Source organism: Astyanax mexicanus, chromosome 14 (genome assembly GCF_023375975.1).
Source record: "Astyanax mexicanus isolate ESR-SI-001 chromosome 14, AstMex3_surface, whole genome shotgun sequence".
Taxonomy (NCBI): Eukaryota; Metazoa; Chordata; class Actinopteri; order Characiformes; family Acestrorhamphidae; genus Astyanax; species Astyanax mexicanus.
The window spans coordinates 6,578,395-6,595,867 of NC_064421.1; the positions used below are offsets into that span (position 1 = coordinate 6,578,395).

The 17,473-nt window shown below is 40.8% G+C and overlaps 1 protein-coding gene across 1 annotated transcript; it reads right to left on the bottom strand.

Annotated features, from left to right (window-relative positions):
• Positions 1–301: 301 nt before the first annotated feature.
• Positions 302–17,341, bottom strand: alkbh1 (alkB homolog 1, histone H2A dioxygenase). The gene is made up of 6 exons (XM_007248481.4): positions 17,108–17,341; positions 8,285–8,393; positions 7,995–8,157; positions 6,708–6,792; positions 3,904–4,097; positions 302–2,105 (listed from the first exon to the last, which is right to left on the bottom strand). Exons 1-6 carry the CDS (start codon positions 17,246–17,248, stop codon positions 1,652–1,654), a joined length of 1,146 nt encoding a protein of 381 aa, XP_007248543.3. The 5' UTR covers positions 17,249–17,341; the 3' UTR covers positions 302–1,651.
• Positions 17,342–17,473: the final 132 nt, after the last annotated feature.

Genomic DNA, 17,473 nt, shown 5'->3' on the forward strand with positions numbered 1-17,473 from the left:
TTTAGCATTTTGTCATATCGCCAAGAGTATCATTATCGCAAAAATACCATGAAATATTGTAATATTATTTTAGGGCCATATCGCCCACCCATGCTATGAACAACTAAAATTTTGGTTGTCTTTAAATGGGTATAACTGCTTTGTTATGTACTTATATTATCATTATGTCAGTGACATTAATGGTCTTAACATTACAATAATATAATTTATCGCAATAATGTCGTTTACAGAATATATCAGCCACAAAATATTGCTAGTGTGACAGGCCTACAGTTCTTAGTTTATATAAAACAGACAAAAAGAAGGTCTAAAAGATGGTTTATTCACATATTTACATATTAATAATGGTGTATATTAAAATAAATAGCAGTCAACCAAATAACTCCTTCCGTTTCCTGATCAGATATTGCTAAAAACCAAAGACACAATGACCCAACATTCCCCACATGGAACTCTCTCTCTTTCTCTGTCTGGTTCTCAACACTGATGCACCATGCACACTGATCTCAATGCTCTTTACCCAATTTGTGTTACTCTAGACAGTTTTTTTTTTACAGTATTCATCTTAGTCTAAAACAGCCTCTATATTTACTGCACTCCAGAATGTTCTTAAAGTTCTCTCCCATTCCCACAGTTTTACAGTATTGATCTTGATCTAGAACAGGAGTACTCAACAAGCAGACTTGATTCGGACCCGAATTTATATGTAATCTGTGTTTAAAAAATTTACAAATTGTAGTTGAACCCCAGTTAAGGCCAAGCCAATGATTCTGCACTACTGCACCTGCTTTGGTTGAACTGGGTCTACTAAGCAAATCTCCAGGGGTATTCACTTGTCGTTGACGCAGTTGGCTTCGTGTAAACTACATCCATTTTCAGGGACACCTACACCTTTTCCATTGTCTCCTGGCAACATCTGTTTGCATATTGGGCATTTTATTTGTACTTGTGCAATGTATGCCCTTTTATATAATAGTTAACTGGCCTGAGTGTTGTAGGCTGTAAGAGCAAGTTGGTGTGTTGGTGAGTGTATATAGACTATATGCCGGCTGGGTCCAGCTGGTCATATTTGCATTATTGCAATTAGTTCATATGGCCGGCAATATGACATATGTATGTTGGTAAACTAAATGAACAAAAAAAACAAGTGTTAGGCCAAATGCATGAATTTGATTAATGTAAAATGTATAATTTACACTTTTTTGTTGTTATTGCTCCTAAAGGGTAGTTAGCAGACCTCACAATACACATTTAACAGAATTTAATTTAAAAACATAATTATACATATATATATATATATATATATATAAAAAAATGAATTACCTGAACTAAAGGTTTTGGATGCAGAAGTCTGATTTAGCCTCAAAACACAAAAATCTAGTGCAGTAAATTGCCTTAAAAGTTTTAGTTTTCTCAACTTTCAAATTTTTACAGTGTGGGATAGTCTGGCTTTTGAGTCGTTTGCTTTGTAGAACCCACCTGTTTTGGAGAGAGTTCAATAAAGAGCTGAAAAAAAAGGAGGATCTTCCCTCTACCTGACTGCAAAACTTTACCAGAATACCCTTAAATACCCTTAAAGTCCTTTGGAAACTGTTAAGAAATGTTGGGTCAATTTGAGCTGGGCTTAATAAAAGTAAATCAAAGCTAAACGTCAAGAGTCAGCCTCATATCTCGACTCGTTCTTCCTCTTCTTTGCATTCTGAGCTGCATCTTCTGACTCCTCATCATATCCACTCCTGGATTCAGACACTTCTCTTGACTCTCCAGCAGCTGACTGGGTCGTGGGGAAAGTCTGACCTGCTCCCAGTACCTGTCTGACGGTCATATTGACCCGAGATGTCAGGAGGTACCTGGAACACACCTCCCAGTCCTCTTCAGACACGCCCTGGATTATTCCTCCGCTCACTGGCTGCTTCTCCTGCCGCTGGTCCAGGCAGGGAGGTAGCGGTTGGGCAGCAGGGGCCGGTATGATGCAGGGCACGGCGTGGTACAGCAGCCGACTGGAGCCAGACATCACCATGATGTCACCGCTGCGCATAAACATGGCTGTGGGCGGGTCCTGCCTTTTAGTTCCTCCCAGGAGGAAGACCGCTGTCTGTCCGAAGCTGAGAAAACAAGTGCGTGGATGAGAATAGGGGTACAGTGGTAACTGTATTTAAAACTTGGTCTGTTTTTAACAGTGGAGTGCAGTGAATATAGTGGGTGCCCCTTCTGCAACCACCCCCCATACCCCCCACCCCGCCGCCGACCATACGACACATAGATAAATATTACAATAACTACATATTCTCTGTCTGGACGTAGTTATATTAACTTAATTCAAATCAACAGCCCAAAAATACAAACCACAAAAGTACACAATAGACCCAACAATAAATGCTTAATTTTCTTAGAAGTACAGGCGTTCAACAAATATCACTCATTTGTATGTCTACAGTTCGCCAGAGCAGCCAAAACATTAAGTACACACAAAAACTCACCAGTCAGGAGGCCTATTATTGTGAATTAGTTTCACATTGAAGGACAGCCTTTAAAAAGGCCTTTTAAAATAATATGACACAATATCTGTCTCATTTACAGTCACAATTTCATGATAGTTAGCTAACTATTGAACTAATCCAGCATGAGCTTCGTTTATGACTAAGCAACGCGTAGCCCCTTCCGTACAGTACTGAGAAGGGGTTAGACACTCAAGGCCCCGCCCCCGGAGTGAAAATCATGAATCTAATTGGTTAGACTTGCTAATAAATTCATTACTACACCCATCTCAAAATCAAGAGAAGGGGCACGCAGTCACGTGGGGGCAAAAGCCATTTTAAAAAGCTTTGATTGGTTAAAACCACTATCAGACAGATAAGAAAAAAAAAAAAACAGACTAATGCTTTGAAATAGTTGCTGTTTTTTTATTTTAGTTAATTTAAAAAATAAATTCTTACACTTACAATAGCTATGATATATATTTCCTGATTAAAAATTATGTAATTATTTACATGCATTTATTGTCACTCCTTCTCTGAAGGGTTAGAAGGGCCTCACTGCACACCACACCTTTTTATTCAATATTTAAGATACTCCGTGAAGCATTTAGGAGCTCGTATCTGGGCTGCTGTTAAGGCTCATAACTCTGATTAACTTATCCTGTATAACAAAGGTAACTTTCGCTCTTTCTTTCCTTAGGCATTCCTGATAAGGGCCAGTTTCATCATAACGTTTTTGATGGGCTTTGGGACTGCACTTAAATGATATTTTTAAGTTCTTTTATTTTCTTATTACGGATTTACTGACTTTAATTTCTTAAACTATTTTTTCTTTGCTTAGTTGAGTAGTTCTTGCTTCTCATAATAAGGATTAGGACATTACTCAAATATTCACTATTCACTGTATACCTGTAACTCTACCTCTTCACATGTAATCATCTCCTCACAAGTTCAGCACAGCTGTTAACTGAAAGTCTGAATTCTAAGTGATTCTACCTCATAAAGATGACTGAGAAAATCCAGTCAAAACGTGCATGTCTGTCATCTAAACAAGAGGTGCTACTCTGAATCTAAAATATAAAACATATTCTGGTTTGTTTAACACTTTTTGTATAGTAAATAATTTTATTTTTTCTTCATCGTTTGGATGACTATTGTATTAATCTACAATGCAGAATATTGTAAAATAATAAAAATAACACTGTATTTAAGGGTGTCCAAACTTTTGAGTATTAGTGTATATAATGTAGTTTGGACTACTAAAATTTGTGTATAATTTAATAAAAGTAAATAGTATATATACATTAATAAAGCTTTTTATTGAAATTTAAATATACAAATTTTGAATGCTTAGTTTGATTCAGTTTCTTCTTTATTTTGAACTTTACAGTAACCAAAAAACAACAAAAAGCTTAAAATTACTTACCTGTAAGACAGAAGTGGAAAAGTGTGATTGAGTTCAGACTCATCGACGTGGATTCCTAAAGAGGAGTCTGAGCGGTAGTAGTTGAGAATTCCAGCCTCAGATTTAAAGCCAGGGAAGCCACAGGCTGCAGCCACTGTTTCAGACAGAGAGTGAAGGTCCTGAGGGAAGGGAGTGAAGTGATCTGCAGAATATGTCTAGATAGAAACAAAGAAAACATATTAAACATTCATAAATGTACAAATTAATTCACACTAACATTACTGACTGATACTGATTTTTTTTTTAAATAAAACAATTGTAAATACAGCACCAGTCCAAGGTTTGTATACTCGATAAATTAAGTGTTTTTTCATTATTTAAATTTGTTCTGAATTGTAGATTAATACTAAAGTCATACAAACTATGCAGAAAAGAGTAACCTGGAATTATATCTTTCAGTTAACAGCTGTGCTGAACTCGTCAAGAGTTAATTACTTGAATTTCTTGTCTCTTAATAAAGTGTTTGAGAGCATCAGTTAAAGTAAAGTAGTGAAGAGGTAGAGTTACAGGTATACAGTGAATAGTGAATATTTGAGTAATGTTCTAATTCTTATTATGAGAAGCAAGAACTTCTCAACTAAGTAAGGAAAAAATACTTTAAGAAATGAAGGTTTCTAACATTTTTAATATTTTTAAAAACAGTGTGATGAAACTGGCACTCATCAGGACTGCCCCAAGAAAAGAAGAGCAAGAGTTCCTCTGTTGTACAGGATAAGTTCATCAGAGTCACCAGTTTCAGAAACTGCAAGGTAACAAACAGCTCCCCAGATAAGAGTATTTGGTTTGTTTAAGAGTTTTAAGTTACTACATGATTCCTTATGTGTTCCTTCATAGTCTGGATCACTTTTTTCAGTATTTATTTAGGCAGTGACATTGCAAAGTCTTGGGAAATGATACTAGTTTCTGTTGCATGACATCACATGTATGTACATATATACAGAAGTCAGAAGAACAGGAAGAGGCCAGTGGTCTCCATATCTAATAAGAGATTATTGGGAAGCTCTTTCTGGTTTGTGGCTTTTGCTCGTAAGCTTTCGCAGCAGGTCCCGGTGTCGGCGCCGAGGCGTGAAAGTGTAATCAGTAGATAATCATGTGAGCCGTGTCTCTCCAAACAGCAGAATTAGGCAGGCAGGTCCGCAATCCTAACCGAGCCGGCGGATCAGCCGCAGACAGAGGGGAGGGGCGAGGGAGGCGCTGCTTAAAATTCACAGGTTGTTGTCAGACATTTGGCAGTGTCAAACGGAGATCAGGTTAATGAATCCTGTGTGCAACTCCTGACTGATTTAATAGGACAGAAGACTAAACACTTTTATGTAATTAGCATATAAACGAGACAGGTGAGCGTCAGGTCTGTACAATTAGAGATGAAACGTCCTGAAAGGAGGAAACAGTGCTAATAAGATCCAGGACAACGTGCATTCTCTCTGAGAGATACTAACTTAGTAGAACATAGAGTATCTTTGCCATAGGTAAGAGGTGGAGGGGAACAGAATTATATGAGAGAAAAAGTTGACTTTAGACTTGATAATAAAACACAGTGGATCAACACCAGCAGATGACATGACTCTCCAAACCATCACTGATCATCAGTACATTTTACATTTTATTTGTAAATCAAGAGATCAGAGTCTGGAGGAAGAGTGGAGAGACACACAGTCCAAACTGCTTGAGGTCTAGTGTGAAGTTTCCACCAATCAGTGATGGTTTGGAGAGACATGTCATCTGCTGGTGTTGATCCACTGTGTTTTATCATCAAGTCTAAAGTCAGTGCAGTTTTGTTTCCCCACAAAATCTTACAGCACTTCACGCTTCTACAACTTTTATAGAGATGCAGATTTCATTTTCCAGCAGGACTTGGCACACTGCCCACACTGCCAAAAGTTCCAATTAGTCTTATATAATATTCTAAATTTCTAAGATATTGATTTTTTTTTTTTATTGGCTGTAAGTTATAATCAACAATATAAAAGTAATAATAGCTTAAAATAGATCGCTCTGTGTTTTTCGTAATAGATCTATAGAATACATGAATTTCAGATTTTAAACAGAATTACTGAAATAAAGTATCTTTTCAATGATTTTCTATTTTTTTGCAATAAATACAAAATCACACTTTGAGTACACCCTCACAGACAGCTGTATACAGGCATCCACATAGTTCAGAAACTGCCATTTTAAGTACTAAGGAATAAAATAAATAAATGATAAATAAAAGTATGATTTACATTAATGGAAGCTCATGCCACACCAGCAAAACAAAAAACAAAAAAGCAGCAATTTTGAAGTGAAATCATTACAAGATGCTGCTTTAACACAACAATAAATTTGTTTTATTACATTTTATTTTATTGCTTGTGAAGGTCAAATTCTGGTAGGCAGGCAGAATTAAGCACAACACCTGGAAAAGCAAAACGCCAAACTTCAGCAATTTTTTCAAACCACTCAAGGTAAAGTCTTGGGAGATGCAGCTCATGTAGCTGATGATGACACGATGTAGGAAATATATTTAGTTCACCCACTAAATTTACATTTAAGGCATTTAGAAGGCACTTATTTTAAGAGACTTACAAATGTGCTTAGTAGTTTTCTTTGATATAAAAATATCCTTAAGCTAGAGGACATAGCAAGAGTTAAAAGATAAATCAAGCTAGATGCTTCTAAATACAAATGTCTGTATGGATATCTAGAATCAAAGTACTAATTTAGGGCAAGTTTCTCTTTTCTCAATTTCAAACCAGGGCAGATTTTAGTTTATAAAATCAAACCTTAGTGTCCCAGTTGTAGTGGTAGCCCAGAGTCACCCAACGGAGTTTCTCCAGCAGCGTCTTCGGCCTGCTCTTCTCCTTCTTCCTGCACAGCAGATCACAGATCATTCAGACCAGGAGAAACCTCATTTATACATACATTTATCAACAAATGGGGTTAATCTGAGTGAATTCAACCACAAATTAAATGCTGCACACTCAAAAAACTACTGATATTGTTGTATTAGAAAGAGAGATTATAATATTTTTTCCTCCCTATATAGCTCCCAGATAAACTCAGTAACTCAGCACATTACGATATTCTCATTTAAAAAGCATCAAAACTACCCTTAGAAAAATTAAAAAGAATAATCATTTATTCACAAGCAGATGAAACAAAGTGCTGGTCAGCCATAACATTATAATCACCTTCTTGCTTTTGCTTTCCATTAAGCTGGTTTTAATATTACCCTAACAGCATTAATCCTAGATTTTTGTATTAATTATTTGATTAATTGAAATAACTATGCTTTCCTTGTTGTATTGTACATATAGTGTCTCCCATTATTTTATATTATACATCTTATTTCACCCCCCATCACTACTGCACTTTGTTTTCTGTCTCATGTATGTCTATTTGTGTCCCTGCTGTATTGTACACATAGATATAATAAAAGAGAATGGGAGACACTATTATCTGCGATATGGCTCTAAAATAATATCACGATATTTCAGGGTATTTTTGTGATAACTATATACTTGGCGATATGGGAAAACAGAATAATAATTTATTAATTTCAGGAATATAGTATAATAGTATAACAGCATAATAGTAGGGTAGGAGAGTAACGTAATTTGAATTCCCTGTGTGTCCTGTACATATGCAGTATTGACAATAAAACTACTAGACTTATAAATAGAAATAGTGTTGAGCCTATTAAATCGCAGGTACATCATATACCATTACAGATACTTTACTTTAAAAGTACCAAGAAGTCTTGCATCAAGGAACAATAAATCCTGTACAAAAGAAAAGATGCATCAAGATGCTCTTTAATAATTTTATAATCGCATTGCAGAACTCTGAAATATCTTAATTTAATCAAATTGTAAGGTGCCTAAAGATACCCACAATGGAGTAGTAGCATGCTGCCAAATAAATTCACGCAGGACAAATAAATTCAAGTTTTTTTTTCATAAATATTAATGATAAACAATTTAAATATCTACTAATATTATAGAAGAGATAGAACACATTCAATAATATAATTTAATAGTATAATTCAGTGTTCAGTTCTCAGAGCTTACCGAATGCTATCAACACTTCTCTCCCAGATGTTCTCAGTCTCAGCAGGCGACATGTGCATATCTAGGTTACACACGTTGGGTTTCTGTGGATATGCTTTCAGGCACTGCTTTACCCAGTGCTGCTGTGAGCCCGGCAGGAAGGGATTGGAGATGAATAAGAAGCCTACATTTGGGGGGGGGGGTAGAAACAAATTATATTGAAGTCAGATAACAGATAAAGGTCCATATCTGAGGATTAAGTAGCTCATTCTCGTCTCACTACATTAAATTAATACCAGAAGATTTCATACCTGGATGAGTCTGAAGGCTAAAAGCTCTCCAGTCTTTAACAGGCCGAAGTCCTGCTCTAGAGGCAGCTTCATCATGAACTCTGCTGCCGTCCAGCTCAGTAGCAAAAACCTGCAATGCAGAACTCCATTCAGTCCTCTCACTGACTGAGCATTTGGGGAAAAGGGTTTCAATCCTCCTATTTTTTTTTGTTACCTTTCTCCCTTCCCTATGTATTCAGATACCCTGTTTCTTAAGACTGTTGCCCCACTGCAATGCAATGTTTCTGCACTCACAGACAGTATTTCTGCCATTCTCTATAGCTGTGCATATGACTGTATATTTTAAGACATATTTGTCACATAAAAAAACCCTGTATTTTCAAAACTAAAACATTAAAAGAGAGAATGCAGAACAAAAAAAAAACATGCTTTATTATATATTATATATTAACGGAAGTCATGGATGTTAAACGATTTTATTTCAAGTAGTGCAGATCGATAGGGCATAAAATTTATGAGACAATATAGGTTGAAACAGCTGCAGCTGTGATTTTAAGGCATTTGGGGGCCCCTAGCCAAGCAAAATGGACCCCTACACATACCATTGCCTATATTAACATTTATAAGCAATTATATTTATATTTAGTACACAGACATGCACAAGCAGACTTATAAACGCAGGCATAGGGCGCTCGCACAGGGTATGCCGTAGAGAATGTGTTGATTTGACACACAAGTATAAACAAGCCTTTAGGGGTGGACCAGGTTTTCCTCATGCAAAAGACAGTGTTTTAATGGATTTATTTTTTTATTATAAAACTGCAAATTAGAAGTTTTACTTCCAGCTAGTGCTGCATCTTACGAGCGTTTTTTTTTTTTTGCACTAAGGTTAGGAACGACTAAGAGGGATTAAGCATTTGAGTGTACTGTTATGTTAAGTTGAAACATATTGTTTATGAAACAGAAAAATAGTTAATTGCATTGTAAAGCATAGCAAAAGCTTTAAAGTGTGATTTTTGCATGTTTGCATGAAATGTGTGAAAATATAAAACTGGAAAAAAGGAATTAATAACATTTTGAATCAAAGCTAAAACACTGAAATGTGATAGTTCAAACCGCTACTGGTGCTGATGTTGTTCATTCAATCATTAATTTATTTGAATGCTACCCAGCTACTACTAAGTTCAATTGCAATTAAATGAGATTAATTCAGCTTAATCAACCGCAGAGGCTGTAACCAATTAGATTATTATTGTTTTAAAAACCCTGACAGCACTAGTTATTACATCATATTGTTATTGTAACGAACCCCCCTTTTTATCTATAACTGAGGTTAGGATTAAATATAAATCCCTTTTATTACCCCTAGGGGGCTCTTAGCCACTGGATTAAAATGCTGCCACCACCTTTAATTCCCGGTCTGGTCCGGGTGAGCCTGATTCCCACACCAGCATACACAGTAGTCAGTAATTTAAATAATGTAACAATCTTTATTAACAATAATTCATAAAAACAAGTAAAAGGGGCACCAGTTTCACTTAATAGTAGCTCAGGACCAAACTCACTGCAATACGTGTAATATTTTACACCACACCACTTCACATCAAATTCACACACCAATTCACATCAAACTCACTCAAATTCACACTTTAAACTCAAATCCTCAACAACCACACACACACACACATACTGTGATCACTGCACACTATCCTGAGCACTACTTAGTTAAATACTCTAGAAATCCAAATACCCCCTTCTACTCTTCTACAAACACCTACAACATTTACAAAGATACACAATCAACTATCAACCCATACACGCGCAAGCACGCGCGCACACACACACACACACACGCGCACGCGCGCACACACACACACACACACACACGCACACACACACACACACACACTTATAGAAATGATAAAAAATGTCCAGACTTCCCTCGTCGGGTGGCCGTCGAGACCCCCCCGTAAAGTCTCAAGTCCGCTGGTCCAATCCAGGTTCACAAACGGAGTCTTTTATCTTCCAACAGCAGCGTCGCTACAAAGTTCCTCACTTATTTGGCCAGGTGCCAACACATAGTCTCAGTTCATTCATAAAACAAAGGGTATTGCAACGTGTGAGCTCCCAGCGTCTAACTCACGTGTTCCAAACACCCCCAGCAGACTGCTACACACACAGCCTAACCCCCAGCTCCAGCTCCCCGCAATCTCCCTGCCCCTCCCCTTTTCAAACCACCGGTCCCCTCTCTCCCCATGCTCTCCAGCTGATCCTAATTAGCCGATTACACTTCATCACAGCACCTCCTCCCCACCTTCATCACACTATTCCCTCCTTCTTCAAAAGACTCGTCCTCGAGTCACTTAAGCACAAAATCACTTGTCCATCTTGGCCGTCTACGGATCCGCTGAGGCCGAGAATCTCGGACACTCTCTAGTGACGTCCCCACTGATGATGCCACACTGGACATAGGTACAGGAGCAGAAGCAGAGGCGCCGGACGCAGAGGCAGGAGCTGGGACGCCGGACGCAGAGGCAGGAGCTGGGGCGCCGGACGCAGAGGCAGGAGCTGGGGCGCCGGACGCAAAGGCAGGAGCTGGGGCGCCGGACGCAGAGGCAGGAGCTGGGGCGCCGGACGCAGAGGCAGGAGCTGGGGCGCCGGACGCAGAGGCAGGAGCTGGGGCGCCGGACGCAGAGGCAGGAGCTGGGGCGCCGGACGCAGAGGCAGGAGCTGGGGCGCCGGACGCTGAGGCAGGAGCTGGAGCGCCGGACGCTGAGGCAGGAGCTGGGGCGCCGGACGCTGAGGCAGGAGCTGGGGCGCCGGACGCTGAGGCAGGAGCTGGGGCGCCGGACGCTGAGGCAGGAGCTGGGGCGCCGGACGCTGAGGCAGGAGCTGGGGCGCCGGACGCTGAGGCAGGAGCTGGGGCGCCGGACGCAGAGGCAGGAGCTGGGGCGCCGGACCCAGGGATAGGTGTACGAGTCCTCTTAAAGACCCATGTATTCCTGAACCCACGTGTGGAAGATACTCTTCTTGATTGTTGGGGTTTGATGGCTGTTTGGGGGGGTCTCTCCAAACCACAGGGGGGTCTCTCCAAGCCACCATCTTGAGGTTTCCCTCCACCTAGGAATGATGGAACAACGTAAGGTTTTATGCGATTAAAATGCACCACCATTTCAGACCCCGACTCCTCACTCTGAATCCTATACAAAACATCTGACAATTTTTCCAGCACTCTATAGGGGCCCCGATACCGTCTCTGTAACTTAGGACATACCCCTCTCTTCCTAGCCTCATTCTTTACCCAAACCAACTCCCCCTCTGAATAATACTGAAAGTTGACCTTAACATCAAAATTTTGTTTCTGGCCCTCTGAAGCCCTAATCTGGTGCTTCTTAACTGCCTCACAGACGGTTGACAAAATTCCTTCCATCCTAGAAACATACTCATTTGTGGTCTGGAACTTCTCTTGTACACCAGTATTCAAAAGAACATCCACTGGGAGCACAATCTCATGCCCAAAAAGGACCCTATATGGGGTGAAACCAGTGCTCGCATGTACACTACTGCGATATGCCATCATTACAAATGGCAACAGAGCATCCCAGTCCTGTTGATTAGCATCTACAAACAAGGACAACATAGACAAGAGAGTACGATTAAATCGTTCGATCAAACCATCTGATTGAGGTCGATAGGGGGAAGTACGTGATTTGTGCATATTCAATAATCGGCACAACTCACTAAACAAATGGGATTCAAAATTTCTCCCTTGATCAGTATGTATACTCCGAGGAGCACCATACCTACAAATCCATTCTTCTGTTAACACTTTTGCAACAGTTTTAGCTTCTTGGTTAGGTAAAGAAAAGGCCTCTGTCCACTTTGAAAAATAATCTCCCACAACTAGAATGTACCTATTCTTCTGTGGAGTCTCTGGTAAAGGGCCCAAAATGTCTAATGCTATCCGTTCATACGGTCTTGAGGTAACTGATGGCAGCAGAGGTGCACGTGGAGCTGGACCTGATGTTTTCCGTGATGCACAATCAGTACATTCTCTACACCATCTTTCCACATCTTCCACCCATCCTGGCCAATAAAAACGAGTCCTTATTTTTTCCTTTAGCTTCTGAACCCCCAAATGCCCCCCAGTAAGGTCATTATGCAGCATTCTCAAAACCATTGGAACCATACATTTAGGAAGAACGGTCTGTACTAATGCAGGCAAAGATGGGTGCAATGATGTCTTTCGTACTAAACACCCATCCTGTACCTGTAACTGATCCCATATGCGGACATATTTCTTTAATGAGGGATATTGATCAATCCCTTCAACGCCCCCAGTTACCTTTAACTGCATCATTAGACCTATTTCAGGATCGTCCTTTTGAGATGAAACTAAATCCTCCATGCCAGCTTTAAAAGTTCCCTCCCCATGACCATACTGGTTCACTACTTGCACCACTGGGATGTTCCCACCCCCAAGTCCATCTACTCTAATCTCCCTACAACCTGGAGATTTGTCACACTCCCTGCCAGATTCCGTTGCATTCAACAAAGCTGGCGATCTAGAAAGAGCGTCAGCATTAGCATGTTGCCGTCCTGGACGATGTACTATCTTGTATTGAAAGTTTGCCAATTGCTCCACCCACCGAGCTAACTGACCTTCCAACCCCTGAAAATTATGAAGCCATCGCAGTGAATTGTGGTCAGTTCTCAAAACAAATTCCCTGCCTAGCAAGTAGTGCTTAAAATAATTAGTAAACACCACCATGCTCAACAGTTCCTTCTTAGTAGTAGCATACCTCCGTTCAGCTTTAGAAAGAGCTCGACTGCCATAGGCTATGACCCTTTCTATCCCATTCTCCTCCTGTGACAGGACAGCGCCGATCCCAAAATCACTAGCATCTGTATCGAGTACAAAAACCTTTTTTGGGTCAGGATATGCCAGTATAGGGGCTGTCACAAGATAACCCTTTAACTGATCAAAGGCCTTCTGACAGGCCTCATCCCACTTAAAACTTTTCCCCTTTTCGGTCAGAAAGTGTAAAGGCCGGGCCACATCTGCAAATCCACGTACAAAACGGCGATAATAAGAAGCCAAGCCCAAGAAACTTCTAACCTCTGTCTGATTTGTTGGTTGAGGCCAAGTTCGTACTGCCTCCACTTTCTTAGGGTCAGCCATTACCCCTTCCGCTGATATAATGTGGCCCAAATACTGCACTTTAGTAGCAAACAAATCACACTTGGCAGGCTTAACTTTTAAATTAGCGCCTTTTAGTTTTATCAAGACTTCCCCCAATCTGCTCAGATGCTCTCCAAATGTCCTTCCAAAAACAATAATGTCGTCCAAATATACCAAACAAGTAGTCCACTGGAGATCAGCAAGCACTAAATCCATTAAGCGTTGGAATGTACTTGGGGCATTTGTCAAACCAAAAGGAAGAACATTAAATTCAAATAAGCCATGTTTAGTAGTAAATGCAGTCTTATTTTTATCTTTGGGGGCCACTTCAACTTGCCAGTACCCACTGGCTAAGTCCAGGGTACTAAACCACTGAGCATTTGTCAAGCTATCCAGAGCATCATCAATCCTAGGTAAAGGATAAGCGTCCTTCCTAGTTACTTCATTTAATTTGCGATAATCGACACAAAATCGCAGACCTCCGTCCTTTTTTCTTACAGGAACCACTGGAGCAGCCCAAGGGCTGCAGGAGGGTTGTATAATACCCTGCTCTTGCATCTCCTTAATATGATCTGATACCTCCTGTTGAAGATGAAGGGGAACTCTACGAGGTCCCAATTTTATGGGTCTGGCTAACCCAGTATCAATCTCGTGCAGTGTTAAATGGGTTCTCCCCAAATCCACCTCATTTTGACTAAACACTGAAAGATTTCTCCCCAACAAATCTCTTATTGACAGCATCTGGCTAAATGTAAATCCCTTCTCATCTAACTGTAACTGTCTGACTAAGTCATCAATGGCCCAACCATCAACACCAACTTTGGGGTTTACGCCTGCTGTCACTTCCCCAGTCCCCTCCACCCTCACAGCGGTATCAAGGGTACCCAGGGTCATGCCCTGCCTCAATGTCTGAGCACTATCTGCCACATTGAGTACTCTAACAGGAAGAACCCCCCCCCGGGTTTGGCAAACCACCCTAGCAACCATAATGTCGCTCTGTGTCAAAGACATGGGCTCAAACATACATTCTGCACTATCCCCCAACATACCTTCCACAACCCCTGAAATGATTACCTCACTCCTAGGTGGAACGACTACATCATTATGGACAGATACAGAATAAGTATGAGCTCCACTTTGTCTTAATAACAGTGCTATTTTCTTACCCATAATAGTACACTGTTTCTCTCCCAAGTCAATAACAGCCCCATACTTCTGAAGAAAATCCATCCCCAACAAAATCCCCAAAGGTATGTCAGCCACTAGGAATTCTACCACCAAGGCAAGGGCCCCAAATTGACACACTGTCTGCCACTTTCCCAAAATCTCCATCTCTCCCCCATTAGCAACAGCCACTCGACCCTCATAACTTTGAAGATCGGATCCACCCTCTGTAATATCCAACCAAGTCTTTTTAGAAACAATTGACACTTGGGCACCAGTATCTATTAGAAGGTGTTCGTCATTACCCCCAACCTTTGCAGAAATATATACCCCCAATCCCTGGTCCCCTGGAGGAGTCACGAGTAGTAGGCCCTGATCTGTTGAAGGACGGGGAGCTGGCATTAGGCCTGCTGAACCAGCTCCCTCTAGTTTCCCTTCAAATAAGGACAATCCCTCCTAATATGCCTATTGCACCCACATTCCCAGCAAACTCCCCGCTCTGGAGCTCTATCTGTAACCACCCGACCATAGCTACGACCCTCACCTGCTCTGGCACCATCAAACCCCTCACCAGTTCCCAACTGAAGATTTTTAACAGCATCCTGAAGTGTTTTTACATCTTGCCGAAGACCCTCTACCACCCCTAAGAGTGTATGCATTTGAGAATCTAAGCCAGAAGCCGTATTAGCCAACACTTGGGATGATTGTTTAGCCGGAGCCCGTTCTAATTCACGTATAAGTTCCAACTCTGAAGCAATATTAATAGCTTCCTCTAATGTTTGCAACTTTGCAGTGCGTAGCTGGATACGTAACTCAGCTGACCCCACATTAGCAATAAAATGATCTTTAGCTAAAAGGTCTTGAGTCGGGGCACCAACGGATGGATAAGCTTTGACAACTAGGCGTCTAAGGGCATTACCATACTCCCTTGCGGTTTCTTGTGGAAACCGTTTCCTGCCTGTAAAATTTACCCGGTTCCACTCAGCACTATCACATGGCTGAAAGCATTTTGTTAAAGCTGCTTTTAAATTTTGATAACTGCCTTTTTCATCTGTCGCCAACCCACTATATATGTCCCGGGCTCTGCCAGTAAGAAGCAGTGACATAAACTTAAGCTTAAGCACATCAGTCCAGCCATTCACCTCTGCTGCCATCTCAAACTGTTCAGACCAATCAGACCAGTCACGTCCTGACCCTGTAAAGGTCTCTGGCATAAATACAGGACGTTGAACTTGACTTATCTGAGTGGGCTGAACCTGAGGGACATAGTCAGGACTATCAACTGTGTCTGCTGGCTGATCAGGCTCAGACATCTTTATACACTTTTAGGAACAAGACGGATAGCAAAAAAAAAGATCCCACCGCTGCCACCAATGTAACGAACCCCCCTTTTTATCTATAACTGAGGTTAGGATTAAATATAAATCCCTTTTATTACCCCTAGGGGGCTCTTAGCCACTGGATTAAAATGCTGCCACCACCTTTAATTCCCGGTCTGGTCCGGGTGAGCCTGATTCCCACACCAGCATACACAGTAGTCAGTAATTTAAATAATGTAACAATCTTTATTAACAATAATTCATAAAAACAAGTAAAAGGGGCACCAGTTTCACTTAATAGTAGCTCAGGACCAAACTCACTGCAATACGTGTAATATTTTACACCACACCACTTCACATCAAATTCACACACCAATTCACATCAAACTCACTCAAATTCACACTTTAAACTCAAATCCTCAACAACCACACACACACACACATACTGTGATCACTGCACACTATCCTGAGCACTACTTAGTTAAATACTCTAGAAATCCAAATACCCCCTTCTACTCTTCTACAAACACCTACAACATTTACAAAGATACACAATCAACTATCAACCCATACACGCGCAAGCACGCGCGCACACACACACACACACACGCGCACGCGCGCACACACACACACACACACACACGCACACACACACACACACACACTTATAGAAATGATAAAAAATGTCCAGACTTCCCTCGTCGGGTGGCCGTCGAGACCCCCCCGTAAAGTCTCAAGTCCGCTGGTCCAATCCAGGTTCACAAACGGAGTCTTTTATCTTCCAACAGCAGCGTCGCTACAAAGTTCCTCACTTATTTGGCCAGGTGCCAACACATAGTCTCAGTTCATTCATAAAACAAAGGGTATTGCAACGTGTGAGCTCCCAGCGTCTAACTCACGTGTTCCAAACACCCCCAGCAGACTGCTACACACACAGCCTAACCCCCAGCTCCAGCTCCCCGCAATCTCCCTGCCCCTCCCCTTTTCAAACCACCGGTCCCCTCTCTCCCCATGCTCTCCAGCTGATCCTAATTAGCCGATTACACTTCATCACAGCACCTCCTCCCCACCTTCATCACATTATTATTACCTTTAGAATTAGAAACCACACAGACAGCTGCACAAGCACAACACACAGATTATATATCATCCTACAGCAGCACTGTACTGAAAGCTCACCTGCTCATGTTGTACATTTCCGGAGAAATCGATGACCTGGCTGAGGTCGGGGGGAGGATTTCTGCGCCTGTATAATCTGAAGATATTCCTGAACTGGTCTTCTCCATGCTCCAGCACGGAGGCTGCCATCTTCCCCAGCATGCTCCTCCCACTAACACTCTGACCCAGCAGCGCCGGAAACAATAAATAAATAATAAACCCTTATTTAACATTTTTAGCATTTTTATAATTACTTACACAGAGATAGAATTCGACTGATTAGTTTATTTTATATTTATTTCGCCTTAATATTAATATGTATATATATATATATATATATATATATATATATATATATATATATATATATATATATATATATATATA